At 42.3% G+C, this 24,584-nt stretch overlaps 1 protein-coding gene across 4 annotated transcripts in view; it reads right to left on the bottom strand.

Annotated features, from left to right (window-relative positions):
* GAS7 (growth arrest specific 7) overlaps nt 1-24,584 on the bottom strand; it is a 1,616,751-nt gene that overhangs the window by 6,634 nt on the left and 1,585,533 nt on the right. For all 4 annotated transcript variants that reach the window (XM_078654763.1, XM_078654764.1, XM_078654765.1 and 1 more), the window contains one exon: nt 16,402-16,500. In XM_078654763.1, coding sequence (XP_078510889.1) covers nt 16,402-16,500 — 99 coding nt within the window. The remainder of the gene's footprint in view (nt 1-16,401; nt 16,501-24,584) is intronic.

Raw genomic sequence — 24,584 nt, 5'->3', positions numbered from 1 at the left:
AATAAAGTATCTTTATCTAAACCACACAAGACCAAAATGACAAAAATCCAACATACACAGTTAAAGAATATGATTTTAAAAGAGTTCTAGGGTTTGCGTCAAAATAATCCAAAGTTGCATCACGTTTAGTTCAAAGTACCTGTAGATGCGACAAAAGTTCCAAATGGAAGCTGCATTGTTGAAAAACTAGCAATGCGTCACTCCTGAGACCCTGGGGAGGCGATGCGACAGCCCAACTGGACACAGCGGGCATGTTGCGATGAATCCAGTCTGTATGGGGAGGGATGCGATACCTTGTATGGATTCCGGTGCGCAGGTTCAGTAGGAAGTGTCTCGCAAAGGCACGATGCGACGCTCTTCGGGACGGTGACGATCTCAGGTGCGGCGGCGATGCGCGGCGAGCGCCTATCTTCTCCTCTCACGGCCCCTCGATGCGATGGCTCTGCGACGATGTAAGCAGCGACGTGTTGTGGTCCGCAAGCAAGCGGTGCGGCGACCTCACCCAGCGATGACAGGCTCTGCGACGATGTGTGCAGCAACAGTAATCTTCCCGCACCGGGCTGATGCATTCCGCAAGCGAATGATACGTCGGCTCTTGCAGTGGCAACAGGCGCTGTGACGATCTCTATCTTCGCGGTGGTGGGAATTTCCTCGCACTATCGGGGATGCGGTCCGCGAGCGATGCGTGAAAATTTGCAGACTGTCTTAGTTTCTCCTTGTCCAGCTTCCCAAACAGCAGGCCACAACGCCCGGGGGCCCCTCAGTCGGATTCAGCACTCTTGGAAGGGCAAAACTCTCTCAGCAGAGTTCAGGGGGGAAGCTGAGGGTGAAGTCCTTATGTTCCTGGGACTTCCTAACAGGAGGCCAGCTCTCTTCAGGCCCATGGTGATCTCTTAAAGCCATGGGACTAAGCACCAACCAAGTCATTCCCCTCTGCTTGGCAGCAAAGCAACTGCAGGTCAGTCCACAAACACACAGCGAGACGGCCCTTCCTCTTCAGACTTCCAGCTTTCTCCTTGGCAGAGGTTCCTTCTTGATTCCAGGATGATCTAATTTTCTGTAATCTGGGTAGCCCTTCTTATACCAGTCTTTCCGTTGTTCTCTAGAGGCAGAGAGGCCTTGGCTTGGTCAGAACCAGTTCAGGTCAGTTCCTGAGCACATTGTTTTTCTGTCTTCTCTCCTTTCAGAGGGAGTGGCAGGGTCGTCAGCCGCTCAGCAGGAGGTGGAGACAGCATTGTGGAAGGCAGGCACAGCCCTATTCAGGCCCAGGTGCTATCTCCTCACACCATTCAAGATGCATATGTAGTCATTCAGCCTAGGGCTGACTCATCCACCCTCCTGGGGGCTCCCCAGCCCCTGTCACTCACAAACCAGACAGTCAATTCACAAACAGGCCAAGACACACAGAAAGGTTAGACAAGAGAACAGTCGCTTTCTAAAAGTGCTATTCTCAAACACAGAATTTAAAAAACATCCTTCCTAAAAGATGTGTTATTAAATTCTAAGTTCAGGGATACCAGACTTTAAGTTTCTATTTTGCGCCTATGGGAAGATATGCAGGTAAACATTATACTCCGAAATCCCCATTATAGCCTATGGGCAAGATAGACCTCTCAATAGTGAAAAACGAAAATGGCTGTAATTCACTACCAGAGCATGTCACACACACCAGTACATGCTCTACCTTTCATATGCAGTGCACCCTGCCCATGGGGGTACCTAGGACCATCTATAGGGGTGGCCAATGGGTTAGGCCTGTCCAGGGTGGACACTGGCCAGGGCTGCATGGCAGTCAGCAACTGCCCACAGGCACTGCGGTGGCAGGCATGAGACACCATTTTGGGGCTACTCATGTGGGTGGCACAATCAGTGCTGCAGGCCCACTAGTAGCATTTGAATCACCTGCCCTGGCACACCCAGTGGACTTTACTAGGGACTTCCTGGTAAGACAAATATACCAATCCTGGATAACCAATTACAATAACCATTTACTCAGGGAGCACTTGCACTGTGACACTAATCAGCAGTGGCAAAGTGCCCAAAGCATCTAAACCAGCAAAAATGAAATCCAGCACAGCATCAAAAATACAGGAGGTAGAGGCAAAAAGACAGGGGAAACCACGCCAAAGAGGCCAGGTCTAACACAAGACAAACAGCTACAGAAGAGGAAGGGAGTAGCATTCCAAAGCTTAGATGCAGCCACAGCAAATGTTCTCCCTCCCCATCTTGCCCTTCGAAACCTAGGAACAATCAACGTATGTTCTTTCGCAGAACACAACTGTCTGGATGGTATATGACATTGAACTCGCTCCGGGCCTGAATTATGAAGTGCCTTGTGAACAATGCACAAGGCTTTGAAAGTAATTCATTTAGAAGCAGGAAATCAATGTAGTTTCTGAATAGCAGCAGAGACTGAATGAGATTTAGGAAGATCCAGAATAAGTCTGGCTTCTGAATTCTGAACAAGCTGCAACTTGTCTATGGCTGTCTTGTTAATGTCCAGGTAGAGCGCATTACAGTGATCCATCCTGGACATAATCAGTGCCCACCACTGCTTATTTACGTGCCGGAAGGGAAAGAAAAGGAAACAACTTCCTAAGGGTCTTAATTAGCCAGAAGAAATTAGATAACGTCTTATGAACCTGAAGATTGAGAGACAGGTTGTTGTCAACCAGAACACCAAGATTTTTAGCGAAGTCAACAGGTCTAGAAACTTGACCCAGCCTTTCTGGCCATAATGAATGGGTCCAACTAGATTGCTGGCTACCAAAAATCAAAACCTCGGTTTTCTCCCCATTCAGTCTGAGGTATAGTTCGTTACCATCCAGGTGGCCACAGCGGCCACAGTTGTTTATTAGCAGGGGTTTAACAATGGCCGTTCTCCAGCTTTGGGGAGATGGCCTTATTGAGAGTAGCTGTGAGGTGGGAAATAATGATATCCCCTCCCACCTCCATCAGTTTGGGCAAACAGGGTTCAAGTTGGGAACCTGAATTAACACTTCGGAGAGGATGTTCGGTAAAATCATGGACAGAGGGGAAATGACAGAAAGCCCATAATCCCTCTTCTTGGTCTTTTGAGGGCTAGGGACAGGGTAATTGATATTTGGGCAGGGATGGGAAGCTCCGAATTGAGAGTGTCCAGGGAGGAATAGATGTCCAAAATGTTGAAGCACATTTTTTTGCCATACAATTAGCAAAGGCCTTGAACTCTCAATGTGGGAGGAGGCATTAAGAGTCCATAAGAGGTTGATCAGTTTAAAAAGATCTCTAGGTGACTTGGCTGATGCAATTTTCTGATTGCAGTATAGCGATATCTCTAGCTTAATGGCTGCCTTATATTCTGCCAAAATAGCACCTTGGCAAGTTGTTGGATTTCATTTAACTATTAGGTTTATACTTTCAATGCAATTTCTAGCTAGCTCCAATACAAATTTAGTCTTTATTAGATTAATAAAGTCCTCCCTATGTTAGCATATGGATCTAGCAGCACTACCATAAGGAAAAACATTTTGGCAGATGTTTCCCTACCAGGCCATATAAATTATTTTTAAATTGCCCCTGCTGTTTATAACTATTCACTTTCCCCAATGGGGACCTATGGCAGACCATAGCAGTGACGTGTAAAGAATAAAAAGGTAGTTTTGGACTTTGGAAGTGCTTTTAATTCCAAAGTCGAAATTTAACACAGTTGTATTTTAAAATCAGACTGCAAGGAAGGTCTGACATTAAAATGACATCAGAAGTTACAGCAGGGCACATTTAAATATATTAAGGCCACTGGGTCTTTAAACCTACATGACTTACCATATACTAGGAACTTAGAGGTAGGTTGCCCTTACAAATTAGAAATATACCAATCATCATCTTTAGAAGATAGAGCACTGGCCCTGGTTAGCAGGGCCTGGGGCATTTTCAGAGTCAGTGACCACCAGCATCAGTCCATAAATGGGGGTGATCAGGGTAGAAAAGAATGACTTTCCTACACTTATACTGCCATTAATACTTATTAAAATATTAATAATTACTCCCTGTGAATCAGAAGTGTTATTAGTTTTAAGTGGTTCCAGCAAACTACTGTTCTATTTGCAGACGCTGTTGACTAAATAGGATAATGAAACAGAGAGGCAAGGGGCATTGGGTAACAGCAGAAATTGTATATTAAAACTGTTTGACTGGAAGAGAAGCTGTAAACTCACGGGCAATGCAGAGTATTCCTCCAAGTAGCACGTGGCAAAGTGCAGAGGAGTTGGTTGTGGGTAGGCAGGAGTAGTGTAACTCTGCCTTCAGGAAAGGTGGGTGGTAGTAATGTGGCTAGAGCAGGGAGAGGAGAATGGGCTCAGATGAGATCAGCAAAGGTGAAATAAAAAATCAGGATGAAGCAGGTACTCAGTGGTAATTTTCCTAAGAGTAGACTGCTGTATTGAAAACTTGTCTGGAGAACTGGAGAGCGAGGTGGGTCATACAGAGTGAGGCTGTATACAGGTATGTGGAGGCCCAGAGGTGAAGGGAGAGAGCTGACCAAGCCCCCCCCCCACCTTAGTCGTGTCGATAGCACCCTCCGAGACCTCCAGGGTGACTGAACAGCAAAACAAAATGATTTGCTAGGGGAAGATGATGGTCTCAAAGACCTCTTGAAGCACAGCCAATCCTAGGGACAAGGAAAACACCTTTCTGCCTTACATTCATGTTTTTGCTCTCTGTCAAACAAAAATTATATACTACCAGATGAATGTCACTACACTTGATTGCTGGAGTTAGACTTGGTACTGGTGAGAATACAAGCCACTCTTAAACCACTGAGAACTTAGGCATACAGCATAGAGGGTAAACAATGGTCAACTGGAATTTATTAAACAGTCATTACTTGGCAAAGCGCATCATTTGTTGCACTCAATTACCATAAGATGGCAAAGGCACTGTAGCCCTAAAAGTGATTTAATTATGACAATTGGTATATAAACATTGGCTACAGCATAATACAAAAAACAAACATGATGGCCGACAGGCACTGTGTTCCCTAGTGAAAAGAAAACACAGATGTGAACAAATATTAGTTCTATTTAAAATTTTGCCTGATTCCAGTATGTTTTTTTAATTGCACACATTTAGAATAAGTATAATGGCAATTCAATTAGGCCAATAAGGGTTGGAGGGCTAATATGTAGACAACGTTTTTCAAACTCTTATGTATCAACAAGTTCTCATCAGGACAATTAGATGGCTGGGACACCTGCGGACAGGACGGCCACAAGGTTGAATTGAATTCACTGGTAACCTGAAGTATGTGAACCTGTGTCACCTAACATGATGCAGCAGCAGCAGAGGCTGCTATTTTTTGCAGGCCTCGCGCGACATCACCACTGTAGTGGCCCATCATAGGCCCGGGGTGCGCTATGAATGTTGGGTGGTTGCCTGCACCAGCCTCTCTATTGCCCTGGTCATTGCTTCCATCTTGTTTGCCCAGCCACGCTTCATGCGCCTTTACTGCCCTCTCTTCTCTGACAGCTCCATACACAGTTGCCCAATTTCTCATCCAGATATGCCTAGTTGGCAACCAACTGTTGACTTATGTTGTTAAATCCCTGGCTCAGCTTGTTGTTTATAAGCCTTATTTATTTTTGCTGCAGGCACTGAACCTGCAACGTGAGCATTAAACCTTGATTACAGCCGCCTTCTTCCTTGCTGCGTTGGATGCAGGTGCTGGGCCCTGATGACAGGGCTATGTCTGATTGTAGCTGGGCGGTGGGATGCTGTGGCCTGAATTACAGTAGCAAGAGGTGAGCTGAATGCAGCACTGCCATGGACATGGGAACAACTTGGCTGACTCCCTGTAGGCCCATCCAGCCCTTTGTCCATCTCGCCCTGCTCCTGGTCTTCCCCCATATCATCAGGCCTTTCCTCTCTTCCCAGAGGAGTATCTATGTGGCAAAAAGGGAGATGAATAAAATGACTGTGTGAGACACTATCTCAGTGGTGGTACAATGTTGCTCAGCTTATGTCAGACCTTATTGGACTGTTTATTTCAATGACTACGATTCCCATAATGCACCAATGCTGACTTTCTGATCATCTTAAAAAACGCATCTAGGTGCATCAGGGTGAGGCTGTGTGGAATGCTGGTTGAGATCAGGGTTTTTGTAGTAATGTTGATACAGTAGTCGTATTGCACTTTTTTGTGGTGGGATTGAGACATGTTGAGGGACACAAAGCTGCACACTGCCTCTGTCTCCAGTGTAATCTCCACCATTGTTTCTGCTGATGTGGGTGGGGATAACATTGGATGGACGACCTCCTGTTCCCTGGATATCCCACAGCCGTTCTGCCACCCTCTCCTTGGCCCAAGAGCGCATGTCATACCACCATATTTTTTATTTCATCCATGGACCCATATGCCACACCCAGGGCATTCATGCACAGCTACTTATCCCTCCAAATGTCTGGCACAGTCTGAGATGCATGGCAAAAAGCTGCCCATGATTGTTCCAGCATTTGTCTATGAGGATGTCCAATTCTCTCTCAGAAATATTCAGTTTGCGGCAGCGTTCCCTTGCTGCCTTCTCCCTCTGCTTGCTGGCCATTTTAGTGGTAAGCTTGGAGCATGCATGTAGAGTTGGTCTGTGCTGCTGCACCGTACCATGTGCTCTGACAGCTGGATCCTCCAGGGCCACCACTTCCTGTCTTGAGGTCCTTCAGTTATCCGAGGAAGTGATTTTGCTATTTGTTTACATCACAACCACTATCCGCAACCGCAAATTGCAATTTGCTGCCACGTTGCAATTATAGACCGGCCACCGACTCACAACTTGCTTCATCCCCAATAGCAATGCGAGTCATTTGCAACTTGCAATTTGGTGGCCTGTTTTTCTTCGTACGTTACATTTAGTGACTCACAATTTTCAAAAAATCTGATGTTTTTGCAAGTGAGGGCAGGTTGTCACATTCTGACTTGCCTCGCTGTGTGGACCGAGCTGGACGGAGCTGCTGGCCGCAACGTAACGCGCTAGGAGGAGCCGAGCGGACACAAACGCGGACGCACGCTGATGCTGCCTGATCGCACTCGCGAGTACGCGCGCTCCTTGAGCTATCGGCATCAGGAATAAGCGCGAGGAGGAAGACGCAGCAGTGGGCAGGCAGGGAAGGCTCTCAGACGACCCCAAGACTGCCCCTAAACTGACCCTAAACTGCAAGGGACTGTGCACCGAGGCACCGAGACATTTGCCCTTGAAATTAAGGCAAAAAGGCTGAAGTTTAAGATGTAGCCTATGGTTCAGCAGGCTTAAAGTGCGAGCGGGCAAGTTTTAGGCAAGAGCCCGGTGCCTGAGACAGCCGAAGTAACACCTTGGTACAGGTGTATCAAATGAAAATGTGGGATTGATTAAAGGAAAAGCGGATTGTACTAAATTGGTCAGTCAGCCAGTCCTCGCACAGCGGAGGTAAGTGGTCTATTAATAGAGTTTAATTTATTAACATTTTTTAACCATATTGGTACTGGGGCAATAAAAGAGCCTAATTGATTTTTAAAATTTTCAACCTAAATTGGTAGTGATTTTTGAGTAATAGAACGTTGACACTCCCAAGAACGTCTGCTAGAAGAGGGAGGCTGGAGCAAACAGTTGACAGTACTACACCCTAGTGGAAAAGGGTTCAATATATTATTGCCTAAGTAAGCAAGTATCTGCAGCCAAAAGTTGGAAGCCAAATATATTGCATGATGGTGACAAAAAAGTCTAAAAACCATAAAGGTCAGAAACAGCCGGACAGCACTATTAAGGAAACTGTGCTTGAAAATGAGTCCCAGGGAGAGAGTATGGAATCATCTAAGGAGGTGGTAAAAAGGTTCTCCAAAAGGAATAAAGATACAAGTGCATCCAAGGTGATCTAAAGGGAGGCGCACAAGTATCTAAATCAATTAAGGATTTCGTAGGACTTGCTAATTCTAGTGGTCGTACATCTTGCCCCTTATGAGCACTTCCCCAAAAATGACGGCAGCAGAATATATTAAGAGCATCTTCCCCTTATGAACACTTCCCAGAAAATGACATCAGCAGAATATATTGGGAGCCCACATGTGCATTGGCATCAGTTCATGGCAGCCACAAATTTGGTTCTTATTAATCACAGCCCTAGCTCTTAAGGGAGTAGTGAAGATGGGTAGAAATATGTAGGAAGTTCAGCTGTAAATCTATGAAGGGTATGCTGAAAAGTGCTGAAAAAACAATGAAATTATACAAAACAGCTCAGCTAAAGTAGCCATCACTGTGTGTCTGAAATGTGAGGCAGTTGTGTTTGCAAAAGTATGTAAATATGATCATGAAGCTGCCTGGCAGGTGTCAGCAACTGGGATGCTTCTGGAAAGAGTTATGGAAATAGTCATGGCCTTGGTCATAAAAACACAAATACCCTCTGGAGGATCTTTTCTGGCCTGGGTCATCAATTCTATCCTTTTGCATGCATTTGATTTAAGTACAGCACAACATGCCTGGGGTACATTCTATTTAGATGCTCCTCCTTCATTGGATGCTGTAGGAAATGGCCACCTTTTCTGTGATATTCACCCAGATTTTTGCCTTAACTGAGTCTGCACACCTTACCACAGCTAGCCAGTACTAAAGTGTTGTGCTCTCCCTTAAAACTCACTAATATTGTCATAAACTGGAATGTTTTCAAAACACACACGTTTTGTCACTACACACCTGTTATTGTATGTGTGTCTGTGTTGTTCCTCTCTACCCCTCTTTGTGTTAACATAAACCGGAATGGCACATTTAAAGTCTCTAGTATATTAGTACTACATGTACCCTGGGTTAGTAAATTAAATTCTACTACTGGGATGCAGTACTGATTGTCATCCACTACAATGAACAGTAAAATATGTCTCCAGGACTGCCACTGCAGCCTGGCTGTGTAGTTTTTAAACTACTAATTCCACCTGTCAAAATCAACCTTCTGACAGGCCTGAATCTTCCTTTTAAATTTTTAAAAGTCACCCATTATGTAGGCCTTTATGCCCGAAAATGTAGCCTGCATGGTATTTAAAAGTAAAACATTAAAATTATGATTACATATGTCTTGATGGTGAAAAGGTCCCAAAAATCTATTTTCACTGTGGCAAGGAAATATGCCCCATTGGAAAACATGGGATTACTTTATAACTATTATGAGTCCAGGATTAAAGAAACTAAAATATAATTGAAGAACTCACTTTATAGTTATTACAAATCTAATTTAATAGTGAAATTAAATTTTCACTGACTATATTGTAAAAGTACTTTTGGAAAAGTTACATCTCCATGCCTAAACCTCTGGAGGCCTTTCTGCCAGTTTTCATACTGTTGTTGGCTTCCCTTTGGTGAGAAGTGGATTGCTCCCAGAAAGATGACAAAGGGCTTGGGTGTGGAAAGGTGTTGGCCTTCCCTTCACAGGATGGCCTGGGGCTGTGCCCAAGGACTAGTTACTTGTCTAAGAGGCCTACCCTGTCAGAAGCAGATGAACTTGAAACAAACTTCATTTGTCCTTTTAGTCAGCTTGGTTTTAAACCAGTGGAAGCAGGAGCTGCCCCAGAACTGGGTTGGACTGACCACCAAGGAGGGTTTGCCCATTATCAAAGCCATTCCTTTGGGCATGCCCAGTGTGCTCTGACTAATGGACACACATTCCTGCCATCTTGGATTCAGGTAAAGGGGAGGTACTGTGGGAGTGTTTGAAGTAAAACACACAAGAAGTGTAAAAGGGATCTGGTCATCTCTGCCAACTCTTACTTAGTTAGCTAGGTTGTGTCTAGTTGTTGATGCCACCCACAGACTGGCACTAGGAAAAAATATGGCATCTCCAGTATCCTCCTCAGAACATTCCTGAACCTAAGAAGGACTGCCCTGTTGTTTGGAGAACACGAAGAAAGACTGGCCTGCCTGCCTGGAACACAGGACCCACAATTGACTCAAAGGGTCAGTTGACTGTCCTCCATTTGAGCTATAGGGTTACAGTAGGCTTTCAGAGGCCCTTTCCTGCTTCCCAGCTGAACAGTCCCAATTGGACCTGACCTGGTCCCTTCTGCTGGCCTCTTGGGAGTAAGTCTTGAGCCCCAAATACTGTCCCAAGGCCCTGGGTCCTTAGCTGTGGCCAGAGCGTCTCTGCCTAACTGAAAGCCAGACTATATGCTCACCACCTTTGTTGATGGCCCCACCAGATTTGACACCAATCAGCACCCAATCAACGGCTTCGCCACACTCGACTTGGAGAAGCAATCCTGACAATATTTGTTTGTGGCTTCACAGGGCCCAACACCTAGCACACTCCAATTGACTGTGAGAACTTGTGCAGCAGGTACCAGTGGTCACTAAGCCCTTCCTTGGATCCAGTAGGCTGCCTGACCCAGTTGATGAGTTTCTGCAGCCATAAAAGTTTCTAGGTGAGTAGGTAACTTTGTGACCAGGATGAACATGGTACCAATATCTGACCTGTGCCCCGTCTCAGTGGCTTTAATCTTACCCTGGTCCCAATGCAGGGCGACCAGTTGCTGTAGTTAGTGGAATTTGGCGCTATTTTTAAATACAAATATTACTAACTTGGGTCATACTAATTGAATTTTTGACATTTTGGTGTTATTTTATCGAATAATATATTATCTACTGTTCTAAATTGGTTTGGGTTTAAGCTCAAGTTTTTACTTAATTAATGTTTAAGTACTGCATAAAAACTTTACACATTGCTTTTCAATTAATCCTGACTGCTCTGTGCCCCAGCTATAAGGAGATTGAACACAGGTTTATTTAGCTACTTTTGTGATTCAGCCTGACAAGGATTGTGATTATTCTTTGAGTTCACATCTCGCTCAATGAATAAGCTAATTTCCTAAAGATGCCAAAGAGGCAAGAAAGATGAAAGAGCAATAGAATAGTCCAGACTAAATGCAAACATTACTTTGGCTAAGAAAGTCCAGTTAGGGCATACGAACAGAAAGGGCATGTTTGAAAGCATGAGAGAGACAGAAATGTGTGGAATGTACAAGTGTGGTGTCATAGGCAGTGCGGCCCATATGTGCAATATGTTGTACATTGGGAAATAAAGTTTGTGGTGCCATAGGCAGTGGTGCACAAATGTGCATTATTTTGTACATTGGTAAGTTTTATAAAGTCTTTACTATTGGCTTTGACATGCCCTCATGAATTCTGACTCCTGGTTTTTGCACACACAAGTAGGCCCCCAGGTTACTCAGGTTGTTCAGGTTGTTCACATTCAAGATTGTTTTCTGTACTTTTAGATGTTTTCTACTTTTGCAAGCTTCACTAAGATAAGGGGTTGGAATGTGTGGGAGTGCAGGAGAATATGTTTGCTTTTGAAATGCTTCCATGGAGCTCAGCCAACTCCAGTAAGTTTCCTTGATGCAGAGGAGGTCTTCTCAGAAACTTCTAGTACATTGAGATTATATAACTCAGGTTTCTTGACTAGGAAAGCGGGATATTGAACCTTAACAATGGACGTCTCTATTCAGTGAGGTCGTTCCCGGCTTGCGGAGTCGCTCGACCCCAGGACTGTGAATCCCCCAGTCTGGTGTGGGCTAAGATTATATTTTCTCTGATTATTGGCATTGTGATATGTGACTGTGTCTGTGTGCACATTCAGATCTGAAGTGGTTATAATGATCCAATGTATTCTGTGTATATATTTTAGATTTTTTCATGCTTTTTTTCACATGGTTCATTCCTTGTGTCTGAATACTTGCATTACAGTGCTATTTCTTGCAGTTGATGTCCAATATTATTACCACTATTATCTGCTTGTATTTTATCCCAGGCATTTAACAGTTGCATTTGCTTAATTGTAAGTGCCTTATTATTGCTTACACCTTATATATATATATATATATATATATATATGTATATATATATATAATGTGCAAGCAATAATAAGGCAACTACAATTAAGCAAATGCAACTGTTAAATGCCTGGGATAAAATACAAGCAGATAATAGTGGTAATAATATTGGACATCAACTGCAAGAAATAGCACTGTAATGCAAGTATTCAGACACAAGGAATGAACCATGTGAAAAAAAAGCATGAAAAAAATCTAAAATATATACACAGAATACATTGGATGATTATAACCACTTCAGACCTGAATGTGCATATATATATATATATATATATATATATATATATATATATATATATATATATATATATATATATATATATATATATAATGTGCAAGCAATAATAAGGCACTTACAATTAAGCAAATGCAACTGTTAAATGAATATATATATATATCTCCACACTAAAACTGCTCACACAGGGAAGCGCCCACTGGGTGTTTCCATCAGGTTGCTAGCACCTCATTGCGCCACACACATTGCTTCACTTGTGCCAAGTTGACAGGTAGCATCGTTCCTCTGTGGCATTCTGAGCACAGAACTCCCGGACCTGCACCGTCGGCAGGGGGGCTGCTTCGTGACCAGAGCAGGCCACTAAACCTCCACACAAAAACTGCTCACACAGTGAAGCGCCCACTCGACGTTTGAACTTGAACCTTTATTTGCATCAACTGGCACCAACGAGTACAGCGGACAGACACAAGCAAAGTTTTTTAGGGCCTTGTGCCGACGCATTTCTGGAGGCATTTCTCCCTTCTTCTTGGCATGCTCAGGAGGCAAGAACCAGCTGCCTCGCATTCTCACACTTATGACTCGGTGCATAGTCCCGCCCTCTAGGGCGTGCTGGTAAGTAGCACTCTGGTGCTTTGTAGATACCCCTGATGAAGGGAATGTTTATTTCCGAAAATGCATTGGGTGATGCCAATAAAATCGTGATTTGTGGAAACGCACGCTCCATTTGTGTTTGAGTCATGAGAGACGCACGAGTAAAATAAATTGATTACGCAAAACGTGAAAAGAGGATTAAAATGGTAAAAATAAGGAGTACATAGAGAAGCATTTGATTTATTGGATTCATACAGTCCAGGTTTTGGCTGTGCAGCCGGAATGGTTCCAGGATGTGGTTCCTTCGTCTTTTGTTGTCATTGAAAAAGCGCAATGGGACATGGCGCGTACCGTGCTTGCACGCCTTTATAAGCTCTAACAGAGAAACATGACGAACATTAGGATGACTAAAGAAGAAAAAAGGTGTGCATCTCACCATCTATGAATGTTTTTCACAATAAACCTTGTGCCAGGTCTAACCCTTATTTTTAATACATATAAGTTAACTCTAGGCTAGGCCCTAAATATCCTGTACCACAGAGTGCAGTGAGTCTACAAAGTGGGACATGTAATTGTAGGTTTTACGTGTTCTGGCAGTGAAAAACCATTAACTTTATTTTCCTCTATTTAAAGGCCTACCTCTCCCATAGGATAGCAGTGGGTTACCATATTACTTTTAATAAGTAACTGCTTTTGATTGGGAGTAGGTAGGAATGTCACGTTTGGTTTCTAAGGTATTGGTCAAGTCGGATTTTAATTCACAGTTCTGAAAAGGCCACTTTTCTTGTCTAACCATTTGGTGCCTGTAGCCTCTTCATGGGTCACATGACTAGGTGTAAGTGGCAGTTGGCCGTGTTGTGTTCCTTCCAAACGATGGCATGGGCATGGGCCTGTGCATGAAAAGAAACGGGATGTGCATCTTATGTATTATGGTGAGTGTTACAGTATTACATTGATGTTCAACAAATTTGAAGTTTTGTTTATAACATGTATGAGTCATTGAAAATAATGAGAAATACGGAAAATAAGGCTGAATACAAAGAATAAAAAATGAGATAGAATTAAGCATTTTTGCATATTGCGATTTATAAAAGTGTTAAATAGTTTTCAAAGTGAACAGTGCACCCTGGATTCAAGTCGATAGGCTTGTAATAGTATGGTGGCAGGATGAGCCATCTAGGTAGGATGATGGGGGGGGAGCAGTTTCCTACAACACTTGCACTTCAAAGGGGCTTCCTCAGCACACTTTCAAAGAGTTTCATGCTAGGTCATTGGGTCCCCAGGCAACTTGGGACAATGGCAGGGAGGCAGGAAATTCCAGAGAATTCCTTTGGGGGAATACTTACTAACCTTTTCCCACTTCAAAGGTTCAAAGGGGGAACCAGCTATAAAAATAGGGCCCTTAGAGCAACTCTTCAGTTCACTTCTGGACCGGCATGAGGATTTCCAGAGGACTACCCTGCTGTCTATGACCTACTTTGTAGCGGGCTGCCCTGCTGCACCAATAGGACTGCCTTGCTGCCTGAAGCCTGAATTGTGCACTCAGAAGACTGCACTACTGCTTGAGACCTGCTTTTCTGCTTGCACCCAGGGCTACTAAAGTGACTCAGTGGGCTTGTTGGCTGGCCTCCTGATAAGAGCCTAGGTACAGAAATCGCTTAACCATCTTCAACCTGCACCTGTACCCAACTTGAGTGAGTAATAATGCTCCAAGTGGTGCCCCTCCAGTCCTGGACCCTTGGACATTGGTTCAAATGTGCTGTACTGGCTTAACCGAAGGTTCCACCAAAACTTGAGGGCCCCCCTGCAAAGTACATGGAGGAGGGCCCTCAGTCTCTGGATCTAGTCAGGAGCTCGCAAGCCAGGGGCCGCTGCCCGTGCAGAGTGCCAGAGTAGGCTGATTGGAGCTTGGAGGGGCTGCAGGGGCTATTCTTATACCACTGCTCCCACTGTATAAGAGAGATAGACTTCAGAGAAGCCACCCATTTCTAAAGTTGCTTTCTCTTTTCAAGAGCTCTTAGTTGGCTGCACTCCTATATTATCGCACCTATACATGCTTTACATTACAAATTGATTATCATCGCCAAACACCATTAGAGTGGAGACATTCAGAATAACGTTTCTAAAAATTCACTGAAATAGAGTTGCTGCTTTTATATAATGTAATGTAAATTCAGGAGTGGGCTCCAATTCTAAAACCCAGCTTGCTGGAAAAAAAATCATAATTTTCACTCCCTCCCTTTCATTCTATGTCACAATAATCTGTTTTTTGGAAGAAAAAAAAATCTGTTATGTTGTGGTTGTTTATTTTGCTAACTTTGGTTAGCTTGATACTACCTGTATATAATACCCATATTTTAAAAATATTGTCTTCCGGTAAAAAAAAAAGCAAACACTAGATATTAGGTTTCTTCCTTGTTTTAACCCAGTAAATTCATATAATTTATACTTTCACTTTGGAATTTTAATTATTATAAATTACACCTTTTTGGATGGTGCATAATTTTGTGTATGAAATTTTGTTTCTTTTAATGTTTAGGTTATCCAAATGAAACTAGTATTTTTCTAGTGGCAGAAATTGTGTAATAATCGGATCCAAAGAAATTCCAGCTAGTAGGAACCAACTTTCCTTAATTAGCTCACAATTCTTTGATTTCTCCCGGGTAGGGGGTAGATCTTTCCAAGCAGTGGCCTCTCGGCTGTGGAATAACCTACCCTTCTCCCTTAGACAGATCCCAGACCTCCTTACTTTTAGGAAGAGTCTGAAAACATGGCTCCTTCAGTTGTGAGCTTTGTAGTAGTGGAACGCTTTGTTTGATGTTATGTGGTCTCTGTTTCTCAGCGCCGGGACACTCCTGGGAGTAGACGTGTGCTTTATAAATATTAGCAAACATAACATAACATAACAAATGATGGATGTAAACTAATTGTCTAATCAATGTCTCAAGCCTGCAATCTTGTACAGTTGCGTTATAGCTTTGCACTGAAGCATACTTACTAAGTAATATTGATGGACACTCAAAAAAGACAGGCATGACATTTAACTCAAATAGGCAGTGACCCGACCTTAGCACACCAGAAGAATATGTGAAAAAAAAATAATAGAGGTTAGGAAGTTTATCATTTTTTGTTTTAAATAACAGTGTAACCTCTAATAATCATTCAATATACATAAAACTTAAGAGGGAAAGTTCATGAAAAGTCAATGTTATTTAAAATCGACCACTACTTTAAGATATTCAATATATATTTTCTTGCTTTTTTCCTCTAGACCCCTCTGCTTGTGTTTTGTCTTTTCTAATACTCTTCAAGTTTTCCCTATGGGCCCCGAATGGCTGGGACTTGGACTGCTGGGCTATTTTAAAATGATCAGTAGATTTATTGTTCGAAATATTATCAAATATTTCACCAGTTTACGTTGAAGACGTTTCGCCATAATGTCTGAAGTCACGAAACAAGTTTTAATATTTTTTCCGCGCTCGAAGTACATTGAAAACTTATTGGCTAGCACTTTAGGGTTTTAAGGACGTTGAATAATTCTTGAACTTTGCTCAATAATCAAATGAAAAATAGCTAACCTCGTTGATCTCATTTTTTTTTAATATTCAACATTCTATAATGGGTTATATGATGGATTTTTCAGATGTATTGCCCTGTAGTGTACAGTCCAGAAGAAAAAGATGAGATAAGAATGACTCACACTTTGGTTGAACATGTCCGTCTCATGGCGCAGTTGTGTGTACTGGCAAAGGTGCTGTCGAATCATCTCCACGCGCTCCACTTCCAGTCTCTCAAGTTCCTATAGACAAAATGTAGATAATGCGGTTAATTCATTTTCACTAGGCTGTACAGAAACTCCAGCCTCTCAAAACCATCAGCTGCTGCCCGATGAAAACGAACAATGTGTAATTATAAAGTGAAAAGTAAGCGTGAACTCTGCAGATATGAGTGCATTCAGGTTCGAGCACATAGATCTGTGCATTGGTGCTAATCCATTTCTTTGCATCTTGCATTTTGTACTTCATATCTCTGCATTCTCATGGCCCCAATTATAAAACGCGTTTTAACCACTTAAGATCAATTTATGTGGACACAACATGGGCTTTTCTGGGGACCAGGCATATCATCATTCACAAAATCGGTAATTGAAGAACTTTTCACTACTAAATGCAAATGAGGATTTCTGAAAATATGAAACTATGGCAGACCTTTGCAGTTACAAATGTAAGGTTATGGGCAGTCACCTGGGTGCTCTCAAGTCAGTGACGAGCTAGAGGCCAACTGGGAAGATATGACTGCGGAAATGTCTTGACTGATCCAATTTACAAACTTTCCCAATGGTATTTTTACACAAGGACTGAACAACTACATTTGATTTTAAGAACGGGTGTTCAAAATGGGTATAAAAACAACCAAATACACTAATATTGTCTAGGAATGTGGGATAAAGGATTTCACCACTTGGTAAAATATGATCGTGGCCGGGAAGCAAATAGGTACATTTTAAACCTAGCCATAAACTGGCAGATTATCCGACAGGGGAGAAACTGATAGCTTGGTTGTAGATGTGCTTAAGGGAATCGGGGGTTTTCATAGATTCCATCGGCACACCAGGGGATTTTATGAATTCCAGAATCCAAGAAACCAGTAACTGCATAAGCCGTATGCGCAAAGCAATGACTAGTAGATTATTGCTTTATTTGTAAGTAATTTAAGGTAAGTACAGTGGTTCAGAGTTGGCCAGAGAAGGTCCAGTAACACAAGGTTAGGAATTATTTGGTTAAATGAACAAATCGGTTTAAGGGAGCAATCTTCATAGGGCGACAGATAATTGCTTAATCATAGTATGCAGATTCATATTTACAGGTGCTCACATAAGTGACATGGGTGCGTAACGTGACTGAGTGAGAGTGACCATACACGAAATATCACACAAAACAGACATAGAAATCCAGGGCAATATGTACAAGTGGAAGGATTTTCAACAGGGGGTCGACGGCGTTTCGAGCTTTTGTAACTTTAGATCATCATCAGGACTGTGTGAGCATTATTTTCTGGGGATTGGGAGCCTTGGTCGTCCTTCAAATTCAATACAGTAGGAAAGGGAATATTCAAGGTTGGCTTCCCAGATTAATAGCTTCAGGACATTGAGGAGCCTGAGTTGTGTTCCGAAGGATTTGGGGTTGAAAGGTGAAACAATCAAGGCGAAACAATCAAGGCTGGTGTTTCAGATTTACTAGTACAACAAGGTAAAGAGTCTAAATAGTGCTCCGGAATAGGTACAGTTGGAAGGGGAATCAATCATATTCTGGTGTGTTCTGATTTATCAGTTTTGTGCTAGCCAATGTTGCTAATGTCTACTGGACTAGCCCCAAGGGATGGGTCATGAAGGAAGGCGGCATCTTAACGTGTTGTATCCTTCTTAGGTTAGAGAGTTCGGTTCAGGTTATAAATCCCTGGAGTTAACTTCTTACTCTACCTCGCGGCTGCTGTCAGTGTTCAAGCTACGGGCTAAACTTATTTGTAAATTAGCCATTTAGTACTTTTTCCCACACAAAAATAAATAATCCAATGTTTAACGAAGGTAAGTCTGCCCTTTTTACTTTCTAAATGCTATTTCCATGTTAAAGCATGATTAAAGCGAAATGTAACTGTTTTGAAATCTGAAATCAGAAAAGTAACTGGGCAACGAATTAAATGTTAATTTTTAAAACATTCAATTGAGGTATTTTAGGTGGCATCATTAAATAAATATGAAGGTGTGTAAAATGTGAGTATTGAAAAAGTACCTATTTCTGTTCTCTTGAGAGAAGTGATGCATCATTTGTCACGTAACAGACAATTCCATAAACTCAATTAATTAATTCATAATGTATCCATATTTTTCTTCATAATATTAGAAGACGATATGAACTGATATACCTCTAGTAATTTGCGACGTTACAGGCAAATTAATAAAACAGTTTGCAAATGTGCATAATTTGTGTGAAACTGGTTGAGTTTACTATGAGCTCAATTGGAGTAGAAAAAGACACCCTCTGTGACAGCGGTAGAACATTCCTACGCACGCTACGACTCATCAGCAGTCTCTGCCCTTGAGCGTGTTCAGCATGGATAAATGAAGTGGAGGCTGATGTGGCATTAAAGTGGTGAGGCATGTGTTAATACAATTTTAGTTTTCATGTTTTCACTGCTGCTAGAGCAGTGGGGAGACGCTACTCTGCCTTAACGGGGGAGCTACTGCTGAAGAAGTTGTCTCGAGATTTGACAGTGCTGAACACAACTGCAGTGACAGTACAGACATTTGAAGACGGGAGCAAAGTGGGTAATTGCCTACATCCCCTGCCTAACAATGGGCCCTATGGGAAAGTGATCTTTCTCACTATATCGCTTCTTTCTGTTTCTCTATACCACCCTTTCTCCCTTGGCCGGTCATCCTCTGTCTATGATTTTCTTTCTACCCAGTGTTTTCTCAAGGAGTTTTGGGTCTCCCAGCAAAATGTATTTTGGCTTTTTTGTGTGACCCGTGACTAAAAGTTTAGAGCATAATTTAATATTCTTTGTCATCATGTGGGCATTATTAGCAAAAAAAGCAAAAATAAAATTCAGTGCTGCTATAACAGGTGGCTCCCATATATGTCTTGCACAGGGCCCTGAATATTTTTAAGATGACACTGAGTAACAGCTATAAGTGGCATCAACTACGACTCTTTAGCTTGGGCACTGCTTCTCCATGTCGAGTTATCTTGTGTGTAAGTACAAACAAGACCATTTCCAAAAAGATGGTAGAATGGAGGCTTGTTAGGCCGTGTGGGGAGTTTTCTGTTTTAGCGTTACCTCTCATAGATCTCTGTGAGACTAGATACATCCAGGATTAAATGGGGATGGAAGTCAGATTAATCTGGCATTAACCTCTATTGAGAAATCAGGACCTGTTTGCAGCATTCTGGCACTTTTTGCCCCCATTTTGACTACTAGGTGTTGTTTTTTTTACTCTGATTGTGCTCTGGGCTCTGCTAACCAGCCCCAGGAGCTGGGCTCAGATTAAAAGTACATGGTTTGGTATAATAATAATTGGCAATTGAAGACACCTGTAAGTCCCTGGTATAATAAGGCAAGGGGGATTCAAATTATCTATAAGTCCATAATATATAATGGGGCTGGAAGGTTTAGACGCTCAGTAGATTTCCTGCACTAGAGTGTATACTGCTGTATTGCCTGCTGTTGTTTTAAAAGTCAGCCTTGCAGGCTGCTTTTAAATATTAATTATATGGAAATTAGACTTACATTTATAGTTAAAGGTACTTCCAAAGTCTCAAACTACCTTTGTGTTTTATACCAGTCTCCCCTATGGTCTTCTATAGGTGCCCCAGGGGTAAGGTGTCTTGTAACTATTAGAGGAGACATTAAAAAGATGTTTTATAAACCCTGGTGAGGGAAAACTGCCAAATCCATTTTCCTCATTGTAGTGAATGGCATCATAGCGTAACAGTGAGATAATAAATGTAAGTATAATATTGACAGGAGCCACCTAAAAGTATACTTCAAGCTATCTAATTAATAGTTGAGATAAATCTGACAACTTGCCACTATATTTGTAATAATCATTACAGAAAAAGACGTTATTACGCTTTCTTTGCCGTGAGACAAAATCCAGCTTTCCAGCTACCCTCTCCTGATTGGACATCCTTTCCCAGGCTGAGGCAGAGTGTCTTGATGAGGTGGGAAGTGCCTTATCAGAGTAGACAATACATTTCCTGAGGGTGGAGAACTTTAGCTGCAGAAGGCAGAAAGAGGGTGGGGGAGCCAAGATGGTCTTCAAATGGAGAATGACAGTTTGGGACCATACTAGGTTCACCCCCACATCCTGCACTTCCAGCTAAACAGGAGCCTCAGTAATTAGATTCGTAAGGGGGTTGGAAGGGGTGTGCTAGTGAAACGTAGCCACACCAGTGGGTTGGCGTAGCCAGATCTAACAACAAAGGAGAGACTTTCTCCATTTTGGATCTTGAGATAATGGTGCTTTCTGGGACAAGAATATGCCACACTTTAGAGGAAGGGGTCATACAGCTGGGTGGCACCCAACATCCCAATGGTCACGGCCTTCCTGATGCCCAGAAACTGCGAATAAATATGGGAGCGCTGCATAGCTTCTCAGATCTGCTGCCTAAAAGTACATGCAGACAACGACTGCCCTGCTGGAATCTGGATCTGCATTCAAAAGATTGCACTCTGAAGGACTGCACCTGCTGCACAGTTTGATACTACAACCCTAAGGACTTTGTCTTGCTGCAAGAAGAAATAAGGAGTAGACTCCCTGCAGGCTACAGATTAACAGGCCCCACCTGCATAATCTCCACCAAGAGTCCCCACACTGGAGTGCGCCTAGTGGACTTTAAAGGATTTCGCTAAGTGCACTGTGGGAACTGTAGTCCAGACATCCAAAAAACCATGTAGGGAATTCCAGACCCTTGGGTTTGTGTTCTGGACACTTTGAACCCTCACAAGGAACTTTAGGTAGAAGTTCCAGAAGTTCAGTGAAGTTTGGGAACTTTTTGTCGGAAAGCTCTATAAAGGGACTGACTCAACATCAAAAGTCGAGCTGGCTACCTTCAAGCGCGACCTGACCTGGATTTCAGGGTGTGCTTTGAATGCCTACAGGCAGGTCACTTCAGGGGTGACCCCGCCTGTTCCAAGAAGGTAGTTAGCACTGGGCTGGACAATGTAGCCATGGAGGAGGACTCTTCAGATGATGAGGTCCTCTAAGCATTTTGTTGGGAGACAGGTCAACATAGTAAGCTGGTGATCCCGGAGGGTGGGAGTAGGCACTTCCACTCCATTCAGGTGAATGGGATCCCTGTCATTGGCATGCAAGACACATGTGCCTGTCACACAATAGTGAGTGACAAGTTGGTGTCCCCAAACATGTATGTGCCAGGAGAGAACAGAAGAGTAAGAGTAGCCACCGTTGAGAACATAACAAAACCTGTAGCCATAGTGCCCCTAGAAAAGGAGTGTACCCTTAGCTGGTAAAAGAAGATAGTCAGTGCAGACATTTCCTTAGTTTGATTCCTGGGCAATGATCTCCCAGAGGTTGGTCAGATCCCAGGTGGAGCGATTGTCCAAGGTGTCCCCCAACCCAAGTTCATGAGGACTCAGTTAGGAAACCGGGGTCCCAAAAGAAAGGGAAAGAGAAGTGTAACGGTAAAAGACCGTTAAAGAGGGATCCCGTGAGAGAGACGCGCGAGCGCGTCAATCAAGATGGCCGCCGCAGTGTGAGCTCCGGTTTTCGTCGGCCCTTTCTCTTCGAAAACGACGATTTTCACGTCAAAGATTTGCATTTAAGGAGGGCGCTTGTCTAATCATCTGGTCTCCTACTTGTATGCCGATTTTGGGGCGATTTGGAGCGTTAGAAGCCTGTTTCTCAGCCTCCTGGTTCCTGCTCCCAGCTACATCTTGAGGTACTGCCTGTATTCTGAGGCCAGGGGGCGGAGTGCTTCTTAGGAAAGGGCCTGGCTTGGGCCTAGCCACGCCCACAGTACAATTTAGCTGCTGCGCCAGTGCTTTTTCAGTGTTTTACACTGTTTTTTGCTCTCTTTCGCTTATTGAAGGATATTTGAGTGCTATATTGCACTTTTCAACCTAATTTTTGTCAATTTATGGAATTTTTAACCTCACAATGGATAATAAAATTCCAGTTAATAATAAAAGGAGACAGCAAGTCTCCCCTCCTCCAGTTAAATCTAAGGTGGTGGAGTCATCTGAACCCTCTCTTGCTTTAATTCTAGAGGAAATTAAGGCTTTACGCATTAACACCGACGTTATTGCCTCTGATATTAAATCTGTGCGCAAAGATATGGCTTCTATGTCCATGAAAATTTCAGATAATTCTATCAAGATACAGGATAATAAGAGTAAAGTGGATTCTTTTACTCCTCTTGTGGCTCAAATTCATCCAATGCATGTTCATCTTCTGGAATTGGAAAATCGCAATAGGCAATATAACCTTCGTATTTTTAATTTGCCTGAAGATGTTGAGGGATCTGATTGTCGATTGTACCTGGAATCTTTGCTTCCTGGTCTTTTGAACCTCAAGTTTCCGGAAAAATTTGAAGTGGATAAAGCCCATAGAATCCCTTCTCATCGTAACCCTCGTCACACTAAACCCAGGCAAATGATATTTAAGGTTTTGCGTCATCACCATCTAGTTTTGATTCGGAAAGCTGCAAGAGACATTCCCTCACTTTTGGTAAATGGTCAAAAACCTTTTATCCATCAAGACTTTGCCAAAGAGACAGTTGCTATCCGCAAAGAATTTTCTGCATGTCGTCCGCAACTCAGGAGCCTTGGTTTCAAATATGGTCTTTTTGATCCTTCTACTATGCGCATCTGGAAGGATACCTTTTCCAAATCTTTTCAACGTCCTGAATATCTGAGGCAATTCCTTGACCAGCAATCTCCATCTTCAATGGATACTCATGACCCTCATGACCCTAACACTTGACTCTGGCTAGTTAGAATTTATTGCCACTTTTTTCATTTTTCTTTATATTTTTCTTGGCTCCAACGGTTTTGGCCATGCTTGTGGAACGTGTGTGTGTTTCTATGTTTCTATTTATGTTCCTTGTTTGTTCTTTTCTCCATATTTTCTTTTCCTCCTCTTTTGTTCCTACTTATGGAGTTGCTGTTTTAATCCATCTTTTCTGTCTGTTTTTGCTCAGCTCTTCTTGTTCTACTGCTTTTTTCCTTTTTCTTGTTTCTTTTACCTTCCATAATGGCAGCTGTTAATAATGTTAAAATTGTTTCTCTTAATGTAAAAGGTTTAAGACACCCAGTTAAACGTACAAAATTTTTAGATTATCTAGGTATTTGTAAAGCTGATATTTGCTTTGTACAAGAAACTCATATTGATGATAAAATTCTTCAGTATATGAATAAAAAATGGGTTGACACTATTGTTTCTTCTCCGGCTCAAGGAAAGAAAAATGGTGTGGCGATTTTCTTTGCAAAACGGCTTCATTGTCTGGTTCTGAATACATTTTCGGATTCTGACGGTAGATATATAATAGCTAAAGTTAAACTTCATGACTCTACTTTCTTTTTGTTTAATATTTATGGTCCTACAGCAGATGATCCTACTTTTTGGTCTACTATTACTACAGAGTTTTTGAAGTTGGGTAATGTTCCCATTATTGTTGGGGGTGATTTTAACGTTATAGCTGACCCATTGTTGGATAGATTGTCTGCCACTAAATTTCGTCCTCCCAAAGTATTTCATGCCTTTAAATTGTTTAAGCAAACCACCAAATTAGCGGATATTTGGCGACTTCATTTCCCTACTGAAAAATGTTTTACCTTTTTTCCCAACCCTCATAATTCTCATTCACGAATTGATTACTTTCTCATTTCCCCTTCTCTTCTCCAGACAACGTCTACTCCAGCGATTGGTAATATTGATATATCAGATCATGCTTTAATTTCTTTTGTTTTAAATATCTCCTCCAACTTTACTAAACAAGCCAGATGGCGAATGAACACTAGTATTGCTCTCCATGAGCGTAATAAACCTAAATTATTGCAAGCTATCCAAGATTATTTTTTGTTTAATCCAGAAAACTCAACTTCTGTAGTCAATAGATGGGATGCATTTAAGGCTTACATTAGAGGGGCTACAATTTCCATTATGGCTCATGAGAATAAATTGTTTAACACGAATGTTAAGCATCTGAAAAAACAAGTTGCAAAATTTGAAAGATTATTTATTACTTCCAATAATCCCCAATACAAATAAGAATTACAAAAACTTCGTTACGAGTTTAACTCTATTCTTAGTAAAAGAGCTGGAGTTCAAATCGCCAAATCCAATGCTAGATTTAGTTTTAA

The sequence above is a fragment of the Lissotriton helveticus genome, chromosome 7, assembly GCF_964261635.1.
Source record: "Lissotriton helveticus chromosome 7, aLisHel1.1, whole genome shotgun sequence".
NCBI classification, from domain to species: domain Eukaryota; kingdom Metazoa; phylum Chordata; class Amphibia; order Caudata; family Salamandridae; genus Lissotriton; species Lissotriton helveticus.
Note: the sequence above shows the minus strand (reverse complement) of the source record. Positions and strands in the feature narration are given on the sequence as shown.